The sequence below is a fragment of the Rhipicephalus microplus genome, chromosome 5 (genome assembly GCF_043290135.1).
Source record: "Rhipicephalus microplus isolate Deutch F79 chromosome 5, USDA_Rmic, whole genome shotgun sequence".
NCBI classification, from domain to species: domain Eukaryota; kingdom Metazoa; phylum Arthropoda; class Arachnida; order Ixodida; family Ixodidae; genus Rhipicephalus; species Rhipicephalus microplus.
Window position 1 is genome coordinate 1,882,792 of NC_134704.1, and position 24,874 is coordinate 1,907,665.

The following is a 24,874-nucleotide window of genomic DNA, read 5'->3' on the forward strand; positions in this document are numbered from 1 at the left end:
ATAGCAGAACAGGCCCTTGTGTGTATTTATAACAGCCAGCTTCTTCGCTTCCTCATCCAAGGGGAGCTTGTTATACGCGTCCTTCAGATCCAATGTAGTGAGAAGAAATCTCTCACGAAGTGACGCGAAAATATCCTCGATGTTAGGTAGTGGATATTGCTCAGTTACGCACGCAGTATTAATTGTGGTTTTAATGTCACTGCAGATGCGAAGCGAGCCATCTTTCTTAAGTACAGGCACTATTGGTGCCACCGACTCTGAATGTGCTATAGGTGACAATATGCCTTCACTCACTAAGCGTTCCAGTTCCCTTTCCACTTTCTCACGAAGAGCGTACGGGATAGGTCGTGCCTTGTGGAACTTAGGGTGGGCGTCTTCTCGAAGGAGAAATTTCACTGGAGGCCCCTGAATTCTTCCAAGCCCAGATTCGAAAAGTGCAGGAAACTCTGTGCAGAGGCTGTCGTGAGCGACTGACATCAATTGCACTGTTCCGAGAAACTCGCTCGGAAGTATTGACAATGCTTGGATTAAATCCCTTCCGAAGAGGCTAGGACCAGAACACTCTATAACGATCAGGGTGGCAGGGACAGCTTTGTCTGAAAACTGAGGTTGAAGCTGCAGTTCACTGGCAATGGGCAGCTTGCCGAGATAGCAGCTGAGAGTCTTTTTGCATTTTTATAAGCGCGGCCAGCTCAGGCGATGTTTTAGATACACTTCTTGCGGGATTATTGAAAATGGCAATCCCATATCATTGATCATATTTAAGGATATGCCCCCCCAACGGATGACCGTACAAAACGCCTGTAGTAAACATTGCTTCTCCTGTGTCTCTAGTACAGTGAAAACTGTTGAATTATCACTTTCCTCTGTGTCAGATTCAGTGCTCTCGATGCGAACAGCGTAAGCACTGCCAGCCCGCCTACTACAAGCCTTGAGCCTCGATTTGGAGTGGCACTTTCTTGCGAAGTGACCAGTCTTACCACAGCGAAAACATTGCTCTTTTTTCTGCGGGAAATCATTTGCTTGATGATCACATCCTCCACAACGTGGGCAATCGGAAACCCGTTGCTTCTTATCTCTGATGGTGGTTTTATACCGGTGCAGTTTTTCAGTTAAACTGCATACCGCTGCCATATCCTGTTTGGTCATGGCACTAACTTCCTGCGCAGCAGTTTCAGCAGCCGTAGCATTGTTTGTCACTTCCGCCAGCGTGAGCTCACTTCTTTCGAGCAGCGTCTGCTGCACAGCACGATTTCGAGTGCCACAAACGATGCGGTCACGTAACATTCGGTCAAGGCTGGTGCCGAAATTACAGTTATCTGTCAGCTTGCGGAGTTCAACGACATAGTCTCGGACAGATTCAGTGGCAGTTTGATCTTTAGTGAAGAACTTGTAACTTTCGGCTGCTTCGTTACACTTCGGCGCATAGTGGGCATTTAGGAAAGCGAGCGCTTCCTCGTAACTCAGCTCATTTACTTTACGTGGAGCGCACTATCCCGCAATTATGCCTACTACCTTCGCTGAAAGCGTCGAAATCAAAAACGCCCTTTTATTTTCCGCTTTGCTAATATCATTTGCTTCAAGGACTGTCTCCAGCAGAGTCAAGTAAATCTCCCACTTATCTTGATTTTCGTTGAAACTTGGGGTGCTGGGACTCATAGCCATGGTCATGCTTGTCGTTGTTCCGTGGTGGTGGGCGGTTACACCCGGCGCTCAGAAATTGTGGATCCTATCTTCGTTGCCACTGTAGTAACTAGCCCAGAGTGACCGAGTAGAACTGAGAACCAATCCAGAATCGCTTTATTTTGCAGAAGAATAAGTATATATTGCCACCATTGATGAACGAGCCACTGTGGCTCATACGCGTTTTTGGGCGCGAAGAAGAAGAGAACATCTTCGTTGCTCTGGTTCAAGTGAACTCCTGGCTGCAGGTCTTGTTTTGTTCGTGAAATTACTGGTGGAGACGCTGGGTACGTGTACTTCGGCTGTGTCGGCCATCGTGGAGACAGCTACATCTCCCAGAGCAAGAATCAGCCGCCGCCTGCATGGGTTACCCCCTGAATTTGGTCCCTTGGCATCGACACCCAGAAAGATGGCAACTGCGATGACAAGCCAGGTGGTCCAAACCAGCGATGGCCATGATTCGCTTCTCGCCCATGTTTTTCACGTGCCACAGACACCAAAGTCGTTCCATGGAGACATCTTCGAGGATGTTGATGACTGGCTAGACCACTTTGAACGGGTTGCCAGTATCAACGAATGGGACGATGTTCGCAAGCTGCGCCGAGTTTATTTCTACTTGGAGGATTCTGCGAAGACGTGGTACGAGAACCACGTGGGCTCCTTTGCAACATGGCAAGAGTTTAGCCGACAGCTCCGTGACGCCTATCGCAACACCGAAAGGAAGGAGAGGGCCAAACAAGCCATATCCAGCAGAAACCAACGGCCGAACGAACGTGTATCCATGTTTGTCGAGGACATGCTTCGACTCTTCAATCGCGCGGACCCTGCCATGCCTGAGGAAAAGAAGGTGCGCCATTTGATGCGCAGAGTAAAAGAACAGCTTTTCGCTGGGCTCGTGCGCAATCCCCCGACGACAGTCGCCCAGTTCATCAGTGAGGCAGCTACAATGGAACGTATGCTGCAGCAGCGGTCGTCACAATACGAACGCCAGATCCCGGCCACCACATGCTCTATCGGCTCTGACAGCGAGAGACAGACCCTCGCAGACTTCATTCGAAGTATCGTTCGGGACGAATTGTGACAGCTGCAGGCAGTGGGATCCCATCCACCTGTGTCAGCCCTCGCGGATGTAATCAGACAAGAAGTCCGGCAGGCCGTCACACCCCTAGCCCCAATCGCACCGCCGATTCCCGAGGCCCCAGTCCTGACATACGCAGTGGCATTGCGATCCCCTGCGCCACCGGCTACAGATACTGCTATGCGGCCAAGGTACCAGGCTATGCAGCCATTTCACGACACTGCTTCAAGCCCACCTCTCGGCTCAAGGTTTTCGAGCCCACCCACCTATCCGCCGTCCATCTCAAGACAAAGTGGTAGCAAGGCAAGCACGTGGTGCACCTCGGATAACCGTCCGCTCTGCTATCACTGTGGCGAAGCGGGTCACGTATACCGGAACTGTCAATACCGGCAACTAGGTCTCCGCGGCTTCCACCCTGATGCTCGATGCCCGCGCTACGGTGAGCGCCCCCGCGAAATTGAAGCCTATCTCACGGGCCAACGTACTCCTTCGACTATTCGGCACCACCAGTCGAGATCATCATCGCCTCGCCGGTCTACGTCACCCAGTTTGCCCTCATCGTCTTCCGCTCCTTTCAGGAGCTGGTCACCAAGTCCCCGCAGGGGAAACTAGGAACGGCGACTTCTGGGGGTGAAGTCACGGCCCGGCGAACTGTAAAAGACCCTCCTTCGACGCAACGACCAGACGAGGGCGATTCCGGTTTTGCAGTGTTCTCCGACAGCAAAAAGATTGTTTCTGCAGAAATTGCCGTCTTCGTCGACAATCATGCTGTTAACGCCCTCGTCGACACCGGTGCCGACTATTCCGTAATGAGCGCAACACTTGCATCTGAACTGAGGAAGGTTACGACGCCTTGGCAAGGACCTCAGTTGCGCACGGCAGGTGGCCATCTGGTGACGCCTACTGGTATGTGCACGGCACGCATTCGAATACGTACGTCAACATTTGCGGGCTCTTTCCTCGTATTGCGCATGTGCTCTCGGCCAGTCATTCTAGGAATGGACTTCCTTCGTGAATACGGCGCCGTCATCGACCTTCGTGAATTACTTGTGTCGTTCGAGGATCCTTTTTGCGCTGCAACTGACAGTATGCAATTCCGGAAAAGAGCGCTCCGTGTTACCGACGATTCTCTGACTCTCCCACCTCGAAGCAGCCTCTTTGTCAAAGTAGAATTGGGACAGGACTTGTCTGACGCGGTAATTGCAGAGGCCGATTTGTCTCTCCTTATTTCACAACAAATCTGTGTTGCCCGAGGAATCATTCAGCCTAGCAATAGGCATGCTCACCTGCTGGTCAAGAACTTCAGCGACGAATATCGCCACCTAACGAGACACACCGCCATTGCATATTGTGAAGAACTTGCCGATGCCGATGGTCCATCAGCGTTAGCTTCATTTTCATCGAATGGCCACCCTGACGAGGCCTTCGTGAGCACTCTCGACGTAAACGAGAGACTACCTTCGGCTCAACGAGAAAGCCTTTTGCGTATACTCGGCTCATTTCAAGACTGCTTTGCCACTACGTCAAAGGTTAAACAGACACCACTTGCTCAACATCGTATCATCACGGAACCTAGTGAGAGACCCATCCGACAACATGCCTATAGGGTGTCGCAAAAAGAGCAAGATGCTATACGTGACCAAGTCCAGCAGATGCTTCAGGACGACGTCATTCAGCCATCGACCAGTCCCTGGGCTTCGCCAGTTGTGCTAGTAAAGAAGAAAGATGGTACATTGCGTTTTTGGGTTTATTACCGTAAACTGAACAAGGTCACCAAAAAGGACGTTTATCCTCTACCCCGGATAGATGACTCGTTGGACCGTATACGCAACGCTAAATATTTTTCCTCCATGGATTTGCGTAGCGGATACTGGCAAATCGCAGTGGACGAGCGCGACCGTGAAAAGACGGCGTTTATTACTCCCGACGGTCTGTACGAGTTTAAAGTGTTGCCTTTCGGTCTATGCTCAGCGCCAGCTACTTTTCAAAGAATGATGGATACGGTTCTCACGGGGCTCAAATGGCAATCATGCCTTGTTTACCTTGATGACGTCGTGGTCTTTGCAGACACGTTTGAACAACACGTCCAACGCCTTTATGCAGTTCTCCAGGCAATTAGAACAGCGGGGTTGTCTCTCAAACCCGACAAATGTCATTTTGGATATGAAGAACTGAAGTTCCTTGGTCACGTTGTGAGCCATGCTGGCATCCGCCCAGATCCCGAGAAAACCCGCGCCGTTGCGACCTTTCCCGTGCCCACAAATAAGCGCGACCTACGCCGATTTCTGGGGCTCTGTGCGTATTACAGGCGCTTTGTCAAAAACTTCTCGAAGATTGCTGAACCCCTCAAGAAGCTTACAAAAGACGGTGTCTCGTTTGTTTGGGGTCCCGATCAGTGCCATGCGTTCGACACCCTCCGAAACCTCCTTCAGGCTCCGCCTGTACTAGGTCATTTTGTCGAAAGCGCTGACACGGAATTACACACTGACGCCAGCAACGTTGGACTAGGAGCGGTATTAGTTCAGTGGCTAAATGGCGTAAAGCGCGTGATCGCTTATGCGAGCAGAACGTTATCCCCAGCGGAGAAAAACTATTCTGCAACCGAAAAGGAATGCCTCGCTGTTGTCTGGACCATAACAAAGTTCCGCCCATACTTGTATGGCCGTCCATTCAGGGTAGTTAGCGACCACCATTCCCTTTGTTGGCTCGCGAATCTCAAAGATCCCTCAGGTCGTCTAGCACGATGGAGCCTTCGGCTACAAGATTTCGATGTCATCATCGTCCACAAATCTGGGTGGAAACACACCGACGCGGACTGTCTCTCACGTGCACCGGTCGAAAATGCCAACACTGACCTTGAAGACGACGACACTTTTCTTTCTGCCGTATCAGCGACCAGCTTAGCGGAGCAACAGCGTCACGACTCGGAGCTCATCCCGCTCATTGACTACCTGGAGGGACGCAATTCCCACCTTCCTCGAAGCTTTGCGCGCTCACTATCTTCCTTTTGTTTTCGTGATAGAGTGCTTTATAAAAAGAACTTTCATCCTACACAAGCTATGTATCTGCTTGTTGCGCCAACTACGCTTCGTGGTGACATTTTACGTGCGTGTCACGATGAGCCATCATCCGTACACCTCGGCTATACGCGCACGCTGCAACGAATTCAACGCTCCTACTACTGGCCACGTCTCGCGAAGACTGTGAAGCACTATGTTCGCACATGTCGCGACTGTCAGCGACGTAAGATTCCACCTTTACGACCAGCGGGACTACTGCACCCAATTGGCCCACCAAAGGCGCCCTTTCATCAGATTGGCATGAACTTGCTGGGGTCATTCCCCCCGTCTTCGTCTGGAAACGGGTGGATTATGGTCGCTATAGACTACTTAACACGCTACTGTGAAACCAAGGCACTTCCAAAAGCCACCACAGCAGATGTCGCCCAATTTTTTGTTAACAGCATCGTCTTACGTCACGGTGCTCCAGCTGTCGTCATAACTGATCGTGGGACAGCTTTCACCGCAGAGATGCTGCAGGAAGTCTTGCGATTAAGTGGCACGGAACATCGTAAAACAACGGCTTACCACCCGCAAACAAATGGGCTGACTGAACGACTCAATAAGACAATTGCAGACATGCTGTCAATGTTTGTGGACATCGATCACAAGAACTGGGACACCATACTTCCCTACGTAACTTTTGGGTATAACCCTGCTGTTCAAGAAAGTACCGGTTTCACGCCTTTTCGCTTAGTCCACGGTCGTGACGTCATGACGATGCTGTACGCCATGCTCCTGCCCGACAACTTAGGAATATACCACACAAATGCCGCCAAATTCGCGCAGTGCGCAGAAGAGGCCCGTCAACTTGCTCATCACCGCATTCAACGTCACCAAACCGCAGACGCGCGCCGCTAGAATCTTCGCCACCGTGAAGTTATTTTTAAGCCAGGTGATGAAGTCTGGGTGTGGAGCCCTATCCGACAGCGTGGACGTTCCGAAAAGCTTCTTCGCCGCTACTTCGGCCCTTACAAGGTTGTGCGACGTCTCAGCGACGTCACTTACGAGGTTCTCCCACAAGGCAATTCGAGACGTTCCCGTTTCACCCCGCAAACTGAAGTCATTCACGTTTCACGTCTCAAACCATACTTTTCGCGCTGTGAATCGCCAGGGAGTGACTGACTTTATTAGTAACTTCGCGTCTTTCTTTTTGTTTCGTCTTTTCCTTACATTTTTCCTATTTTTCTTATTTCTCTAACTTTTGTCCCCACAACCAACTACGTTATTCCGCCTTACGCCATTCATTTTGCTCGCATGCTAATTTTCATCTAATTTTCTTTTCTTTTTTTTGCCTTCATGTACAGCATCGAGACGATGCTTCTTGGGAGAGGGGGTAATGCCATCATTGATGAACGAGCCACTGTGGCTCATACGCGTTTTTGGGCGCGAAGAAGAAGAGAACATCTTCGTTGCTCTGGTTCAAGTAAACTCCTGGCTGCGGGTCTTGTTTTGTTCGTGACAATATATAGGCGGCTTGCCTATGACGTAACACAAGTGGATGAGGTTGAACACGTTTTGACACTGCGCTTCTTATCAGTATGAAATGTCAAAAAATCTACCAATTGAAAGGCGAAAACCTTACTTTGTTTGTACAATGCTATCTGGTTCTCTGGCGCTATTTCTACTTCCTTGAAAGAGGCTATTGTTTTTCTCATTGTGAAACAGGGCAAGGACCCTTCTTCAGTTTCGAGTTATAGGCCTATTGCACTTACAAGCTGCCTGTGCAAACTTTTCGAAAAAAAGATAAACTGCCGACTTGTACATTTCTTTGAAACAAACAATTTGCTCGACCAATTCTAGTGCGGGTTTTGAGAGGGTAGGTCCACCCCCGACCACCTTGTTCGTATCGAGGCACAGATCAGAGATGCTTTCGTCCACAAGCAATACCTCCTTTCTGTGTTCCTTGACATCAAAAATGCATATGATACAACATGGCGCTTTGGAATATTAAGAGACCTGCCCCACTTTGGTGTGCGTGGCAGAATGTTTAGCATAATCGAAAGTTACTTGACAAATCCAACATTCCGTGTTCGAGTGGGCAGCGTTCTTTCCCAAACATTGGTCCAAGAAACAGGAGTGCCGCAAGGTGGTGTACTCAGTTGCACACTTTTTATTATCAAAATGAATTCTTTGCACTTGTCCATTCATCGTAATATGTTTTACTCCACATATGTCAATGTCGTCCAGCTTGGTTTCAAGTCTTTTATGCTGGCCATGTGTGAGCGGCAGGTTCAGCTTGCTTTGAACAAAGTCTCCTATTGGGCAGAAGAAAATGGGTCCTGGCTGAATGCACAGAAAAGCACGTGTGTCTTGTTCTCCAGGAAGAGAGGCATTCATTCCAAACCTGATAATCAACTGCATGGGCAATGTCTTGCTGTTAATACTGAACATAAATTCTTAGGCCTAATATTGGACACTACGCAAAGCTTCATACCACACATCAAGTATTTAAAAAACAAGTGCATATAAGTCATAAATGTTCTAAAAGTGCTGTCACGCACTACATTGGGAAGTGACAAAAAGTGTTTAATGAATTTGAATGAAAGCCTCATATGTACCTGCCTAGACTAAGGGGCAATAGCATATCAGTCTGCGACACCTAGTACCCTTAAAATGTTTGATCCTGTTCATCATCTAGGCATCCGCCTCTCTACGGGTGTTTCTTGCACTAGCCCCATGGAAAGCCTGTACGTGGAATCGAAGGAATGGTCGCTCCACCTACAGAGATGTTACACATCTTTTAAATATTATATTAATGTAAATGCAGAGAAAGATCACCCATCACATTTCACAATTAATGACATGTCAAGCCTTGCTGTGTTTGAGAAATGGCCTTTTATTAGACAGCCCTACTCACTCCATGTGAGGGGCCTAGCAAAGGACTCCGGTGTGCCACTAGAACACCGTTTGATGGCTCCCACAGTATGCCTGCCACTGTGGCAGTGGCAGGCGATAGATTGCGACGGGTCTTTCGTGGAAGTTATGAAGCATGCACCAATTGCACATATTCAGGCATGCTTCTTAGAACTACAACAGAAATACACATGTCCTGAGTTCTTTACAAATGCTTCAAAGTACAACACTACTGTCTCAAACGCAGCCGCAAACCCATCCTTTTTGGAAGCTGGCGCTCTGCACTGTGATACAACCATTTTCACAGGCGAAGCTAACGCGATACTTGCGGCCATTGAACGCATTACACAAATAAAACCACATAAGGCAATAATATATACAGATTCTCTAAGCATAGTAAAAGCTCTGAAAACTCTTAAAAACACAAAAACCCTGTCCTTGTCTTGCTTTATTCGCTCTTATGCACATCCTACTCATCCAAGCAACATAATGTAGTCTGCTGGGTGCCAGGACACCGCGAAATACAAGACAATGTTCTGGTGGACCAGCTAGCTGGATCCGCCAACAAAACCGCTACCAATACATTGATACCGATTCCCGCACTCGACTTGAAACCTTTTCTAAAATGAAAGATCAGGGGTTATTGGCAGAGCACATGGGACACACACACAGGTAATAAATTGCATGTCATCAAGTCGTAACTTGGTAATTGGCTGCCAGTATCAAAATCGCGCCTCACAGAAGTAATCCTTACAAGATTAAGAACAGGACTTACACGTGCAACACATTTATTTCTTTTGTCTGGGGGCAATCCACCTTTGTGGGACAGATGTGGAGAAGCACTCACCGTACTTCACATTCTAATCCTGTGTAAAAAATTAAACACGCCGGAAAGACAACACTTTCCATTACCCTACCGATAACAGATACCACTTCACCCTGCAATGTTCGTCCGTAGGGAACCTCTTTTCACACATAAATCGTTGTTGGCATTTTTGAGAGACGTCCGTACTTTCCACATCATATACCCGCGCATTCTGTAGCACGACCTCCCCAAAGAGGTCATTGCTGTGGTGGCTACACCGGTCAAAGCACTTGCCTCACGGCCCTTGGACGCAAGGGCGTAAATGATCGAGGCTCTTAAGCTAATGCCATACATGTCCACTATCATTTTTATTATCACACACAAACTTTTGTCATCTATTAACACCACACACTTTTCACGGCATGGTAATAATTTTTTTTACTTCTATGTTATTACCCGCCTTAGCATGAGGAATTTTAAGGCCCTTATACAGCCTCTTATCACAATCATTGTTCATAGCTCTAGTACCATGAACTGGGGCTCTTTGGCCATGAAATAGCCCTTGCACCACAAAACACCAAACATCATCAGGTTTTTAAAGAAAGGGTTTCCGCTGAAAGAGGTTGTTCTGTTTGAAGTACGAGACAATGCCAGGGGTAGAATTTTTTCTGTACGTTCAACAAAATAGTTAAGCGGAAAATAGTTAAGTGTACATTCCCACCAGTACTCAGCCATTTCTGCTGCAGCCCGTTTAAAGGTCCTGAGCTTTCGTTCAGCGACCCATCTGGAGTCAGTCTTGTAGCAGAGCATCCAAAAACAATCATTCATCAGGCTTCCACAATTCTGAATTCCACCAATGACAGAGCCTCTTCGCATGACCTGCCGAGGGGTGAGCTGGTCCAAAGATGGCTTGAACTTCAACAGCTACCAGTCCCTTGTTCAAGCAATACGTCACGTACCATGCATAGCATGTCGTAGAAACAATCATTGCTATCAGTAAAACAGGCTCCGTAGAAGAAGGAATGGAAAGGTAGTCAGGGCTCATTATAGAAAAAAAGTAGCTTATGAAACTTTGTGCATACATGGCATAACCTGTGGTTTTTCATGCACGAATGACTTTGTTTTCGGCTTGAGTTTCTGATGGAGGGCTTCCGCTACCACTACCATGACAGAGCAAGAGTATCCGGCTGAATTTAGCTTCTTTAGGTCGTGGTTAAAACTTTCCTGCGTTTTTGAGCACAGGACCGTATCAATGCAGACTCAAGGCACATTGATGCTGTTGCCCTCTTAAGAAGTTTTGTGTACTCCAAATCTTAGGGTAAAAGTTCTTTATGAGAAAGAGGGCAGTTGGCTTAGAAAATGTGTCACTATAATTGGGTCAAGGTTAAATCTAAATGCTGCAAATTATCAACTAAAGGTAGGTCAGGCATAAAAGAAAGCCCTTTGCCATGTTGTCTAGATGAAAGAATATTCACTGCAACTTAAAGAAGGTGGCAAACAGGTACAAGGTACCTATTGTGTTTTCAGCCCCATGGTAGCTGGCCAGTCTCTGTTCACGCATCGCAGTGACGTAAAAGATGACTTTTTGTGGTATAAAAATATCAAGGTGCTTTGTACTTTGCTCAGTGTGCGTGGTCTACAAAATTCTACTTACATGCAGCAAAGTCCATATCGGCCGGATCGAATGCTGCATTAATGACAGTTTAAGAGAACATGAGTTTTCAATTAAAAATAAGATTAGTGCCCATTTACTTGTGCACTGCAGTTCACACTGCATTTACTCCTGCATGTGTGAACTGGACCTTACAAATATTTGCATACATTGAAGGAGCAAGAACATTGTGGAATGTGAACTTTTGGAGGTGTATTTTATCAATGTTAAATGAGATGGGTGCATCAGTGACATGTGTGTCACCCAGCATAAAGCAAAAGCACAGTGATGCCATAAGTGTGAGATTGTTCGCCAATGTCCTGAGCAGTTGTAGCTGTGCACATGTCTGCATGTTTATAAAACAAACGTTTTTTCAAACAATGACAAGTTGATGCTTTATCCTGCACCCTTCCTTTTTTTGTCTATGTGGGTTGTGTCTTTCACCTTTCTTCAGAATGAACCAACTAGCCCAAAAACACATTCTAGTATTTGCCCGTATTCACAAAGCTTACATCTCACTGGTGTGTTTCTGTCAGATGTATGTTTGTGGCTTTATTTGCAAGTTTCGCATCTATAGATTGGCAAAATATCCATGCTCTTGCTCACTAAATGATTGCCATGATTGCAGATGACAGTGAGTCAGAACATAGCCCACTATCCAAGAAGATTCGCAAGGACATTGTCATTGTCTACTGGATCTCATTCCTGGATCTTAGTCAAAGAGTGCTACTCTTCACACAGGACGAAAGGGTGTGGAGAGGAGCTCGAAAAGTGAGTATACTTTGTTCACTCCAGTGGGATCTGACTGATTTAGTCTGAGTTGTTGTAATACGCCATGCTGGGAGGTTATGAAGGAAATCATATGATCACAAGGCCTTGATAGCTTTAGCAAGACTCAGAAATATGGAACTCTTTATTTTGCAAACTTGTGCCCGGATAATGAAATGTCGATGTGCAAGAAATTTAAGCTGCATATGTGCCCCACGAATCTGATCATTGGTGGGGCTAGTTGTCCTTTAGAGCGAAAGCTGTTATGAGAAAGCTGTTATGTTACTTTTCGGGTAACACGCAGTTTGCCGCCGCCACCGGTGTCTTTAACCACAACACATGAAATTCGACAAAAAAATCTTGCACCAATGACACAGTGGCATTTGAACCCGGGTCGGCTGCCAGCCTGATATTCTAGCACTGAGTTACTCCGGTGCTTACAACTTGTTGTCAAACTTGCCTTAGGCAGGCATGACCTAGCATCAAAGGCACAGTGGGGCTCTAACCTGGGCACGCTGCATGCCAGCCCAGTATTCTACACTGAGCGACACCGGTGCTTGTGACTTGTTGTCAAACTTGCTTTAGGCAGGCTTCATGTGGGGAAAGCAATCGCGTCAATACGACTTATAAAGCGTTTTGCAACAGCGAAAGAACAACCAGTCGTCGCACAATGCAAACAGCGTGACGAGTGGGTCGTCCAATGCTCCAATTAATCAGAAAAGCTTGTTCTTATTTTTCTGTTAAGTGTGGCACATACCCACTTAGCCATAATTCCGCATTGTCATCAGCCACTGCATGAACAATTGAAAAAAAATTCCTTGCAAGTGTTTAGCGGAGCATATTCACTCCCTCTGCGTGTTCTCCAGAGGGAGTGAATATGCCTGTCTTCTGATTATCCTACTGACCCTCTGCCAGAGCCAGACCTTACCATCGTGTGTATAGAAAGTGATGCCTGACCGAAACTTTTGTCAACTTTCCGGTCTCGCTTGTCGGCGTGTGCTCCTGATTTGCTTGCGACTTGATTTTCTTGAAGATTGCATGGTTATCAGTTGTCGGAGAGTTCCAAAGGAGCCTAGAAGCTTTGTTTTGTTTTTTTGCAAGCGTTTTGACAATTGTTATTCCATCATGGCACGAGTCGTTTACCAGGTTGTTCGTTTGTTTGGGGGATGCATTTGGTTGCAGCATTGGTCCAAAAACTGAAATAATCGACAGCAGCTTCAATGCTTAAGGCACACAAGTGAGTCCAGCTTAAGAAAGTGTAATGAAGAAGTAGTGGGTCCTGCCTCCGCAGCTGGTGCCACCAGTCAATGCACCATTGACGTACGCTGAAGCAGCAGCACGACCACGACCACAGACGTTCCGAGCACCGCCTCCACTGCGTGCTCCTGTTTATGCCGCCCAGCCGCCATGACCTCCAGTCCACCGAGTCCCTAATTCATGGCGCACTGCTGACAACCGATCCATCTGCTTTTCGTGTGGTCTACCTGGGCACATCGCACATCTGTGCCACCACCGCCCGTTTCACTCACGTGAAAACTCACCTCTCTATAAGTACGACCACGTTTCCCTATACACCATAGCCCAAATTGCACCCTCCTCGACCAAGCCACCGACCAGCTTCTGATCGCCGATCTCCTTCTTGAAGTGGTCGCTTGCCCTACCCGGTGCGCTCATGCCCTCTTACAATCGACGCCGAAAAATAAATGACGCAGTTCTCGAGGCGAGAACTGCATCCTCGTCACAAAGCACAAGCCCTGTTCGTTTGCCGCCGAATGTAAATAATGCCGTTCTTGAAAATGTGCCCGTACTTGCCCTTATTTTTACTGGTGCCGCCATTTCTGTCATCGCCGAAAAATTTTGCCATTCAATTCAAAAAGTGACAACCCCTTACTTAGGTTCGTGTCTTCATACTGCCACTGCACAGCCTGTGCAGCCTGTATCCGCGTGTACCGTCAGACTTGTAATTCAAAGAGTGCCCTACACAGTGCAGTTTGTAGTACTGCCGCACTGTTCTCACGACATCATTTTAGGTTGGGATTTTTTATCCCATCACCAAGCCGTCATTAATTGCGCCCATGCCGAAGTCGTCTTTTGTCCCCTTGGTGATGCTCTACCTGCGGACGATCGCCCTTTCTACGCAAAGTTGGTACTTAGTGACAACACTCAGATCCCTCCCTATGCGCGCTACTGTCTTCGCACCTGTGTCGTGTTCCGCTGTCGTCGACGCTACCGCATTCTTCACGCCTTCCTCTGCTTTCGTTCATCGCCACCTACCACCACTCCCAACTGCTCTCCTTACTTTTCAAGGTGGTGCGACCGACGTGCCTGTGGGGAATTCGTTCCCATTCACGATTACGCTGCTTCGGGGTGAATGTATAGGCTCGACAGAATCATTTGAAACCATCGCCACACTTGACGTACCTGACGGATCATAGGGAGTCAGCGCCCTCTCCTGTAGCTCTGTGAATGGCCCTTCCACTACCGACATTTTCAACCGTGTCATCGACGAAGGCCTAAACCCACAACATAAGTGTGAGCTTTTGAGCCTCTTTTACAAGTTCTGGCCATCTTTTGACAGTCACAGTGCTACTTTAGGTCGAAAATCTACTGTATGCCACCAGATCGACACAGGTAATCACCCACCACTACGGCAGCGACCGTATCGTGTTTTGCCGACTGAACACCGTGTCATCGATGAACAAGTAGGTGACATGCTAAAGCGCGGTGTCGTTCAACTATCAAACAGTCCTTGGGCATCGGCAGTTGTTTTAGTTAAAGATATGGATGGCAAGATACGCTTTTGCGTAGATTATTGTCGTCTAAACAAAATAACACGAAAAGATGTTTATCTTTTGCCTCGAATCGATGATGCCCTCGTCTCTTTACAAGGCGCAGAGTTCTTTTTCTCTCTTGATCTACGCTCTGGGTACTGGCAAGTGCCCATGAATCCAGATGATAGGTCAAAAACTGCCTTTGTTACACCAGACGGCTTATACGAATTTAACGTGGTGCCATTCGGCCTATGCAATGCGCCGGCAACATTTGAGTGCATGATGGACACTATCCTACGAGGCCTCAAATGGAACACGTGTTTGTGCTACTTAGATAATGTAGTAGTAATTTCGCACGATTTGCCCATGCACCTTCATCGCTTGGAACAGGTTCTACGCTGCCTCTCTGCAGCAGGCCTCCAACTTAACTTGAAGAAGTGTCACTTTGGAGCACGCAAGCTGACCATTCTTGGACACGTCGTGTCAAAAGATGGCATTCTTCCTGACCCCGCTAAGCTACGTGCTGTTCGCGAGTTCCCAAGGCCCGCGTCTCTTAAGGAGCTGCATAGTTTCATTGGGCTTTGCTCATACTTCCGCCGCTTCGTCCGGGATTTCGCCTTGATCATGGCACCTCTGACAGACCTACTTCAGGGAGATCGTAATCTATCTGCGTGGTCTCCAGCCTGCGACACTGCCTTTGCGAAGCTTCGTGAACTGCTTACAACACCATTCATACTGCGTCATTTCGATTCAAGCGCTCCCACAGAAATCCACACGGATGCTAGCGGTGTCGGTCTTGGCGCTGTACTCGCCCAACGAAAGCCTGGTTACCAAGAATACATTGTTGCGTTCGCGAGCTGCACTCTTACAAGAACAGAAGCAAATTATTCGGTTACTGAGAAAGAATGCCTAGTGATCATCTAGGCCATTACAAAATTTTGGTCTTATCTGTACGGCCACCCTTTCGATGTTGTTACTGATCACCACGCACTCTGCTGTTTATCCTCCCTCAAGGATCCCTCCTGACGCTTGGCACAATGGGCTTTACGGCTCCAAGAGTACGACATCCGTGTCATTTATTGCTCAGGCCAGAAGCACACTGATGCCGATGCTCTTTCGCATTCGCCTGTTTCTACTGATATTGCAAGTGTCTCCATTCAAGACAACTTCCTTCCACTATCAAGACCCATTGACATGGCAGCGGAGTAGCGCAAAGATTCGTGAATCGCGTCTCTGATGGATTACCTATCTGTAACACTCGCCAGGTCGCCATCTCGAGCACTACACCGACAAGCCTCTCACTTCGCTATTCATAATGGAATACTTTATCGCCACAACTACCACCCTGACAGCTGCAAATGGCTACTCGTCATACCCAGGCATCTCCGTGCCAGCATATACGCTGATTTTTATGCCGATCCTTAGTGTGCACACGCCGGTTTCTTTAAAACCTACGCCAGGCTACGTTTTCGGTTTTATTGGTGCGGCATGTGCACATTCGTTCAAAAATACATTCGATCTTTCACAGAGTGTCAACGCCGCAAGCACGATCCTAGCCGCCCTGCTGCATCAATGCAGTCGTTACCGTGCCCAGTGCGATCATTGAACCTGGTTGAAATAGACCATTATGGTTCTCTGCCATATACATCAGCTGGGAATCGCTGGATTATTGTAGCGATCGACCATCTCAAGAGATTATTTCATTTTTTTTATTCGAGAATTACCTCGCATCGCCCTTGGGCATTACAGCAGGGTGGTTTACAACAGAGATACAAATAGATCTTCATTTACACAACAAAGTTGTTCTTCAGACAGCTTGTTCCATTCGGCTGCACACGTCGGAAAAAAAAAAATTCGCAAGTATGCACGTCCTTGGCCGGTATTGACAGATTTCGTGTTTGTGATCATTACGCATAGAAACATAAAAAGGTGTATTTAAATAATTATCTTTGTTTATGCCCACTTTGTTGTTATATATTTGAAAAAACAGTGTTAGCGTTAACTTCCGTCTTCAAGAAGACCACAATTCCTAATTCAATTCTTTTTTCATCATTGTGACACTGTCCACTCTACGGTACCTGCGCAGTACGTACCTGGCTGCTCTGTTTTGGATACCTTCTATTTGAGAAATGAGACTGGCTTCGATGGATCCCATAGTTGGCAGGCGTACTCTAATATAGGTCTCACACATGTAGTAAATGCACTCTGTTTTAATTCAACTTCGCGACATCTTAGGTTTCGTTTAACAAAGTTCAGTGCCCATCCAGCCTTACCAACTGTCTCCCTGATGTGCTCATTCCATGAGCAGCCAGCAGGAAACACGACGCCTAGGTACTCAGAGACCATAACTGTGGTAAGAACCTCCTTATTTATAGAATAGTTAATCATTGGTTTTTTCTTTCTAGTAACACACATATAGATGCACTTTTTCGCGTTTAAACACATGTTCCACTGTTTACACCAATCATATATTCTGTTCAAATCTCCCTGTAACGCTGTCGCATCTTCATTGTAAGATATACTTCCGTAATCATGCAGTCATCTGCGAGCAGCCGCAAGGAGGACGTAATATTTAAATTTATATCATTTATGTATATCAAAAATAGTATAGGTCCCAATACAGAGCCTTGAGGGACTCCTGATGTGACGTTTGCGTAACTCGATTTTTTGCCATTAATAACAACAGACATGGCACAAACTGCCATGTCTGTTAATCTCAGACAAGGCACAAACTGCGCTCGGATCAGATTTCGGTGCACGGTAAACTGAGTCAACAATCAAACTAGAGTTATTAGGCAACACGATTTTGTACCAGACTGTTTCCATAGCTTCGTGGCAGACATCTAGAGTGATAGACTGCAGTGTCATATGAACAAGCAGAAAAATGCCCCCTCCGATGCTCGGCCGATTTTTACGATAAATCACGTAGTCTTGTGGAAACACTTCACTATCTCTAACAGTTGGTTTGAGCCAAGATTCAGCGCCCATTACAATATCTGCTTCCACTGATTCTATCAATCCAGCAAAATGGTCTACTTTATTTGTTACACTTCTGCAATTAACTTCTAAGACAGCAATATCTTTGTGTTTTGTGCTTTACTTTTGTTTATTGGTCATGTTCTCAAAAACAAGACAACCTCATCTTTTTCTTTATCCCAGTGAAACGCCCTACCATTCTCGATGAACTTATCAAAACTCAGTTTCACTTTATTTTTTATCAGCCTTCTTAACTTCAGCATAATGCCATAGATTTTTTCTGATAGCACACGTTTCAGGTGAGTAATCTTCGTCGATACCACACGCGGTCCCTTTGAGTTTCTTGGTGTTTGACAGAATGAATTGTTTTTCCTTAAAATATAAAAGACTTGCAATGATTGGCCGTTTTGCTTTGCCGTCATAACGTCCCACGCGATGTGCCCTTTTAGCGGATTTAAGCTCAATGGCCAGATAAGATTTACAAATATCATTATTCAGTTGCTCCGATTTGTCCCAAGTTTCAAACTGATCATTATCCTCTACACCATAGAATACAATGTTTCTTCTACAGCTTTGATTTTCTAAATCCACAACCTTCAGTTATAGTTTCTTTACTTTATCTAAGAGATATTTAATTACATTGGCTTGATCCGAGACCAATTTATTGACCTCTTGCATTTGTTGTTGAGTGTCATCTAAGTTTTTGCTCATTTCTGTCTTTAAAGTTTCTTGTTTCGTAAGTGTTGCATCGATGGAGTCTAGTTTACTCAAAATGGCAGTTTGGCCATTCTGGATATTTTTCAGCAAGTTATCTGTCACGAGGGCCAGGATTTGGCTCAATGTCACCTAATAGCAACAGCAACAACGCAAGATACAGCATTCTGCTTAAAAAAAAGAACAATTTTTCCCACCCCTCTCATAGACCTTCTTTTAACAAGGCAACGTCACACTTGCCAAAGTGGGTGGATCTGCCACAACTAATAGAAATTTACGAGTTGTAAACGGACAGTTTCAACTAACCTGCACAAGCAGCAAAAGCATCAGTCGCATTTCGGTGAAGGTGCCGGCTTCAAATCCCACGGTGGCAAAGTGTTGCTCGCTTAAGTAGCTTTCTTGGTCATCACGCGATTCATCACGCGGTTCCCAGCCAGCACAACGTGGCGGTACGATGCTTCTGATGTCCTTTCGTCTGTCGTGCGTGGACACTGGCTGTCCGTCGACGTCACCGACTACCGGCGGGAGCCAGGTGATGTCCGATTCTGTGCACAGGCTGGTCCTGGAACAGAGCGTCACCCCTCCAACTTCGTCGAAGGTAGATTCACGAAATGAACACCAAAACAGCACAGATACCTACACAAGCAGCAAAAGCGTCAGTCGCATGTCGGCGAAGGTGCCGGCTCCAAATCCCCAAAAGATAAGATATGAAGAAACCGCCGCTCTACCAGCCGCAATGGCACGTGACGTTGCGTCTTTCCTGCTGCAACATTTTGTTCTGCGTCATGGTGCTTCACGTGAAATTTTGAGTGATCGAGGCCGCGTCTTTCTCGCGGATGTTATTCAAGAACTTCTTGCTGAATGCCATGTAATTTACAACTGTACTACCACGTATCGCCCATAAACAAACGGCTTGACCGAACGTTTCAACCACACTCTTGGCAACATGCTTTCTACTTGTGTCGCCTCCGACCACATCAACTGGGATCTTATCCTTCCCTACGTAATGTACGCTTACAACACGGCATCTCAAGAGACGACAGGCTTTTCTTCCTTCTTTTTACTTTATGGTCGAGAATCATCATCTCCTATCGACACCATTCTCCCCTACCGACCTGACTCATCCGAAGGCACACCAGTTTCCGAAGTCGCTCGGTATGCGGAAGAATGTTGGCAATTAGCTCGCATCCTTACAACACAAGAACAAGGGCTACAGAAATTTTGTCATGACGATGAACGGTCCCACTACTAGTTTTCACGCAACTCTATTGTTTGCTTGTGGGTGCCTCCCACTGCTGCTCCTGGTACCTCTACAAAGTTCCTCAGCAGGTACCATGGACCTTATCGCGTCATAGAGCTAACTTCCGCTGTCAACTACCTCATTGAACTCCTCATGGCCACTGCAGACCTGTGTCGCCGAGGCCGCGAAATCGTACACGTGGATCGTCTCAAACCGTATCACGAACCACTTGTCCTCACGACACCTTAGAATACTTACTTGGCTCCATCTTCAGCGAGGGGGAAATGTGTAATGCAGAAATAGTGGGTCATGCAAAGCTCAGCAAGCAGATCGTCAGTGCTAAGCATGAGACGCTCGGCCCAGATGTTGTTGCTGCTTTTGCTGGCTAGGCCTACTTTCCTACATGGTCAGGAATAACAGTTCTGGGTGTCTCAGTTCTTTATAATAAAAGTAAGGTTTCGAAACTGTTCCCAGTCAGCTGCATCATCTTTTAACTGAATAAGGGCACGCACACAGACACGGACACTAGAACAAGGAGTTTAACATTAGGAGAGGTGGGAAGAAATGTGTAAGTGCACCGTACATCACATTAACAGAAAAAAAATTTTCGTACCTGATCAGCACTCTGAGCATCTGATCTGAGACACGTATTTTATAGCCCTATTTATCTCTTTTTTATGTTTTCACCTGCCAGGTCATGTGACAGAAGTGATATATATGTACCTACCTTTCTTTTGATTAAACTTTAGTTGCTAGTGGCGCTTATCTTGTGGCATTTTCTTGTTGTAGTGTCTTTGTCTGTGTGTTCACTTTATTCAGTTAAAAGATAAACCAATACCAACTAGCCCAATTATCCGTGCTACAGCTGCATTAGTCTCCCGTCTGAAAATGTGTGAAGGGAGGGACATTGATTTGCTACTCAAGCGCTTAGCGTTATTGGAATGTGGTCACTTTCATAGGGATTATGCCCCGCCGCGGTGGTCTAGTGGCTAAGGTACTCGGCTGCTGACCCGCAGGGCGCGGGTTCGAATCCCGGCTGCGGCGGCTGCATTTCCGATGGAGGCGGAAATGTTGTAGGCCCGTGTGCTCAGATTTGGGTGCACGTTAAAGAACCCCAGGTGGTCTAAATTTCCGGAGCCCTCCACTACGGCGTCTCTCATAATCATATAGTGGTTTTGGGACGTTAAACCCCACATATCAATCAATCAATCATAGGGATTACTAATAACTTCCCAGTTAAGGAAGGGAAGAAGAGACGGAGATGCAATGCTGAGATAAATGGATGAAAATGTTCTGTTTGCGAGGTTATAATATGTGGGGACTTTCTCAATCAGAAGACATGCACCAGAAATAGCATTGCACAGCTGGCACACTACTTGCGCATGTGAATGACCATCTCCAGATAGACAGCTCGCAGCTCAGTGCCCAATGCTGTTGCATAAAAAACACCTGCATGGTCGCTGTGCCATGCTAGGTACCCCCTGATGTCTACACTTTGTCTTATGTGGCTTTGCTTTGGCACCATCTTCATTTATCTTTCTTGAGTTCCCAAGTCTCTGAGCCCCCATGTACTGATTGGCATGCTGTGCTATATCATCAATTGAGGCTACCTTTTGTTCTTTGAAAGCACTTAGCTTGTTACTGCAGCAATTCAAAAATTATTCCAAAGTCATGTGGTCACCCAGATCTTCGTATCTTTTTTCCACATTTGCTGTCTTCATTGATCTCTCAAAATAATTTGACAAGCGGCACGCAAAGTGCTTTGCAGTCTTTGATTTCTCTGGCTGTACCTGCCAAACTGCTCCGGGGAACCTTCCACTGTCAACCTGAATCTTTGAAACAGCGTTTTCTTAACCTTATCATAGTTCACAAAGACATCGGCGAGTATTCTACCAAAAACATTTCAAGCTTTCCCTGTCCAGACAAATACTAAGCACTGTTGCCCACTCTCTTTTTTCTCAACCTTCACCCCTTGCAATCCTTTCAAATCTTTGCAAATACCTAGACATCAAGGTCATCGCGACTCATCAAATGGGGCCATCAACTTTCTCAGACATATTTATTTATGTTGAAAATACCGGGGACACATAGTCCAAGCAGGTGTGGCAAATAAAATGGTACAACAGTGAACATGTTGAAAAAAAAAAGAACAAATGAAAAAAGGACACTAATGCAGAAATTGTAGGAGGGTTCGTCTTATGTACAGTTGACGCAAAAGCCTATAGCTAATGTTCTAGCCATACACAGTCATACCGTGCACGATTAACGTCCCCTATCCATAGCTCATCTCACTGCAGCTACACTGGTTTGGGCGAATAAGGCAACAGGCTAGGTCAACAAAATGACACTGTATTGCTATACATTAGCAATAGCACGTAAATGTCGCAAGAAGATACTACAAAGAACAAGGGTTGACGCTTACTCCTTGGTCGTTGTCATCCTCGGCTCACAGGGGGGTTGCAGGTTCGACCTCCTTCTTCCAAGGCCAGTGTTAGAGAGAGCGTGCGGCTGTCCGCACGCTAGTTTTGTCCACTGCCCCGGTTTCCCTCTTCCTTGACGAGAGTAATCCCTTTTCTCGCTGAGGGAGGCGAAACCCGTTCCCCACGCCTGGAAAAGGGGAATCGCGACTGCTTGCCACGGGTGTGTTCCATCCCCTCGCAAGAGGTTTTATTGACTCTCAAAGGGACAGTCATGTCCTCGCAACCAGGCTGTCACGCTGCTGTAAAAGGGAAAGGGAGGCTGGGTGCACGTGCTCCCTCACATCCTCCTCTCTTAAGAAGGCCCCCCGAATGAGAGAGACTGAAACATGAGAATATTTTCTTATTCGTCATCAAGGAAGGCTAGGACGGAGGGCCATAATCCGAGCCCTCCTGCGGTTGGCCCTCTGCTGTTGGTGCCACCGGTGCCTCCAACATTCGTCACTGCATCCAAAGTAGCCACCACTACTGCTGCCGTGCCCACTTGGGTCATGGCCAATCCTTCGCCCCCGCTGTCACCTCCTCCACCGTTATTGCCACTGCTGTCGCTTTCACCGCCGTAACTGCCGCCCTGGATCTGGTGCCAGTACACTCTGGTCCAGACCGCGCCCCATTGACCCCCGCCACTTTGTGTCGATGATGACGACTGAGAGTTGCGAATCGGTGACGGTCCCGTTCAGCACTGGCTCAGGCCGCCCTCTCCAGCATGGTTAGGGCTGCCTCATCGGGTCACTGCTCCACTAGTCTGGCGAGCTTGGGAGTCTCATCTTTGGTGTGCCACGCCGTGGCCTCGAGGTATTAGAGGCCAAAGTTGCCTGAAAGCCGTGGGTCGGCTAGGTAGGCTTGTGCTTGTGATAGTGGCTTCGAGGCGGCTGGCTCTCCCAGCTAAGCTGGCGGTTGGTCCTTTGGCGCCTCTTGCATACAGGCCTGGTGATGAGGGCAATGCGGTAGGTTAGAAGTGGCATTGCTTGGTTGGGTGGGGCCGCGATGACAACATGGTTGGTCTTGGGGGTGATCCGGTGAGAGGAATGGTTTCCTCTCCAAGCTGTTCCGGGGGCACCTCTTTCCCTTTCGACTCTCCATCTGCTTGGTGATAGTCGACGCAGAAAGAAAGAACAGGTTGACAATCGCACATGTGTTGCGCGCGAACCCTTGCACCTCGTGTCGAACATATCAAATGCGGCCTGCCGTGGAGAGTTGTCTTCGCCTGTTACGCAGGAAGTAACGTGGTTCTGGGCTCCTCACTCGGTGTCGAGTGATTTCATCCATCGCACGCGGCTTGGAGGGGGACTGGCTGTAGTCCTCGTGCTCCTCCTGTGACACGTAGCGTTTCAAGTCCATATGTGCACCGGTCTGCCACTTGGTTTGCCTTTCATGTCCGCGAGCCGATAAGTGAGCGAGGAAACTTTCTCTCGCACTCGGTACGAACCAGGCCATTTCTGTGCCAGCGAGGCAGCAAACTGTTTGCTAGCATCGCTGAGAACATCACATCATGGCGCTGCAGCACCAGATCGCCTACTTTGTTGCGTACTTTTCAATGCGTGCGGTCATACTGCGCCTTCTGCTGTGCCCTAGCAGTGCTCAGATTACACCGAGCTTTATGTAAAGCTCCCGCTAGCTTCTCGCGCAGCTGCGTTGTGTATTCAGCGTATGCTGACATTGCCACTGTTGTGTATTCAGTGTATGCTGATGTCGCCACTGGTACTCCACTGTGATCCGCAAGTATGGTCTCTCTCAGATTCGGCAGTTTTCTCCCCAGGTTCAGGGAAGAAGGTGCATACCCAGTCGATCGACTCATGATCGATCGCAATCCAAAATCACTCTCTGGAAGGTAGTTATCCCAGTCCCTATGTCTCTCAGAGAATGCAACAAGCATGTGCTGTATGTTCCAATTGACTTGCTTCGTGGGGTTCAACTGAGCATGGTAGGTGGTTGTTTTCTTTTGCTTAATGCCCAACATGGCACACGTGTCAACAAACACCTTCGCAGTGAAATAAGACATGTTGTCTGTAATCAACTGCTCAGGGAACCCAAACCTGGTGGAAACCTCCATCAGCTTTTCTAAAATCACTCGAGCCGTCAACTTCCTAAGGGGAAAAAGTTTGATCCGTGATCATCAGCAAGAACTTGTTTCTGCTAGGAGTTGTGGGCACAGGCCCATTACGTCACATGCCGCGATTTGCCAGGGAGTCTGACTGTTAATCGGCTGCATGAGGCCGGCCGGGTGTCCGCCTTGTGATTTGACTCTGGCACACACAACATGAATGGGCATAGCGAATCACATCCCGCTTCATACCTGGCCATGTAGCGAGGCGAGACAACTTAGTATAAGTCTTAGGGCTGCTCGCATGCCCAGCAATGCACGAGTCATGAAAGTAGTGAAGAAGTGCTCCTCTTAACGTGCGCGGTATCAAGACTGAATGACTGACTTGTGTGATCGTTGAATGGATGGTACTCAGCAGGACGCCGTCAGAATCAAGCAGATATTGCCACATGATATGCTTGGGTGAGATCCAGGAGTGAAAGAAGACAAAGACAATCTGTCTGAGCTGCTGCTTGGCTAGTCGACTCAACAAACCCATTAAACCAAGTTTGTCTTAAGAAACGTGACAAGACTGGTGGATGTGCTGGGTACAACGTCTCACGATCCACCCGATGCCCAAGACCCAACCCAGCAGCCGGAACACAAGCCCTGCACCCATGGACACTCCTGTTCACAGAGTAAGCCACCGCCAACGATGCCTACCACCTGAGATACCAACCACTGACGCAGCGACTATGACTTCGACACAAGCT

The 24,874-nt window shown here is 47.4% G+C and overlaps 1 protein-coding gene across 6 annotated transcripts in view; it reads left to right on the forward strand.

Annotated features, from left to right (window-relative positions):
- The window catches only part of LOC119174040 (intermembrane lipid transfer protein VPS13A), a 1,344,268-nt gene that overhangs the window by 1,051,342 nt on the left and 268,052 nt on the right, over nt 1-24,874 (forward strand). For all 6 annotated transcript variants that reach the window (XM_075894208.1, XM_075894209.1, XM_075894213.1 and 3 more), the window contains one exon: nt 11,761-11,903. In XM_075894208.1, the coding sequence (XP_075750323.1) occupies nt 11,761-11,903 (143 nt within the window). The remainder of the gene's footprint in view (nt 1-11,760; nt 11,904-24,874) is intronic.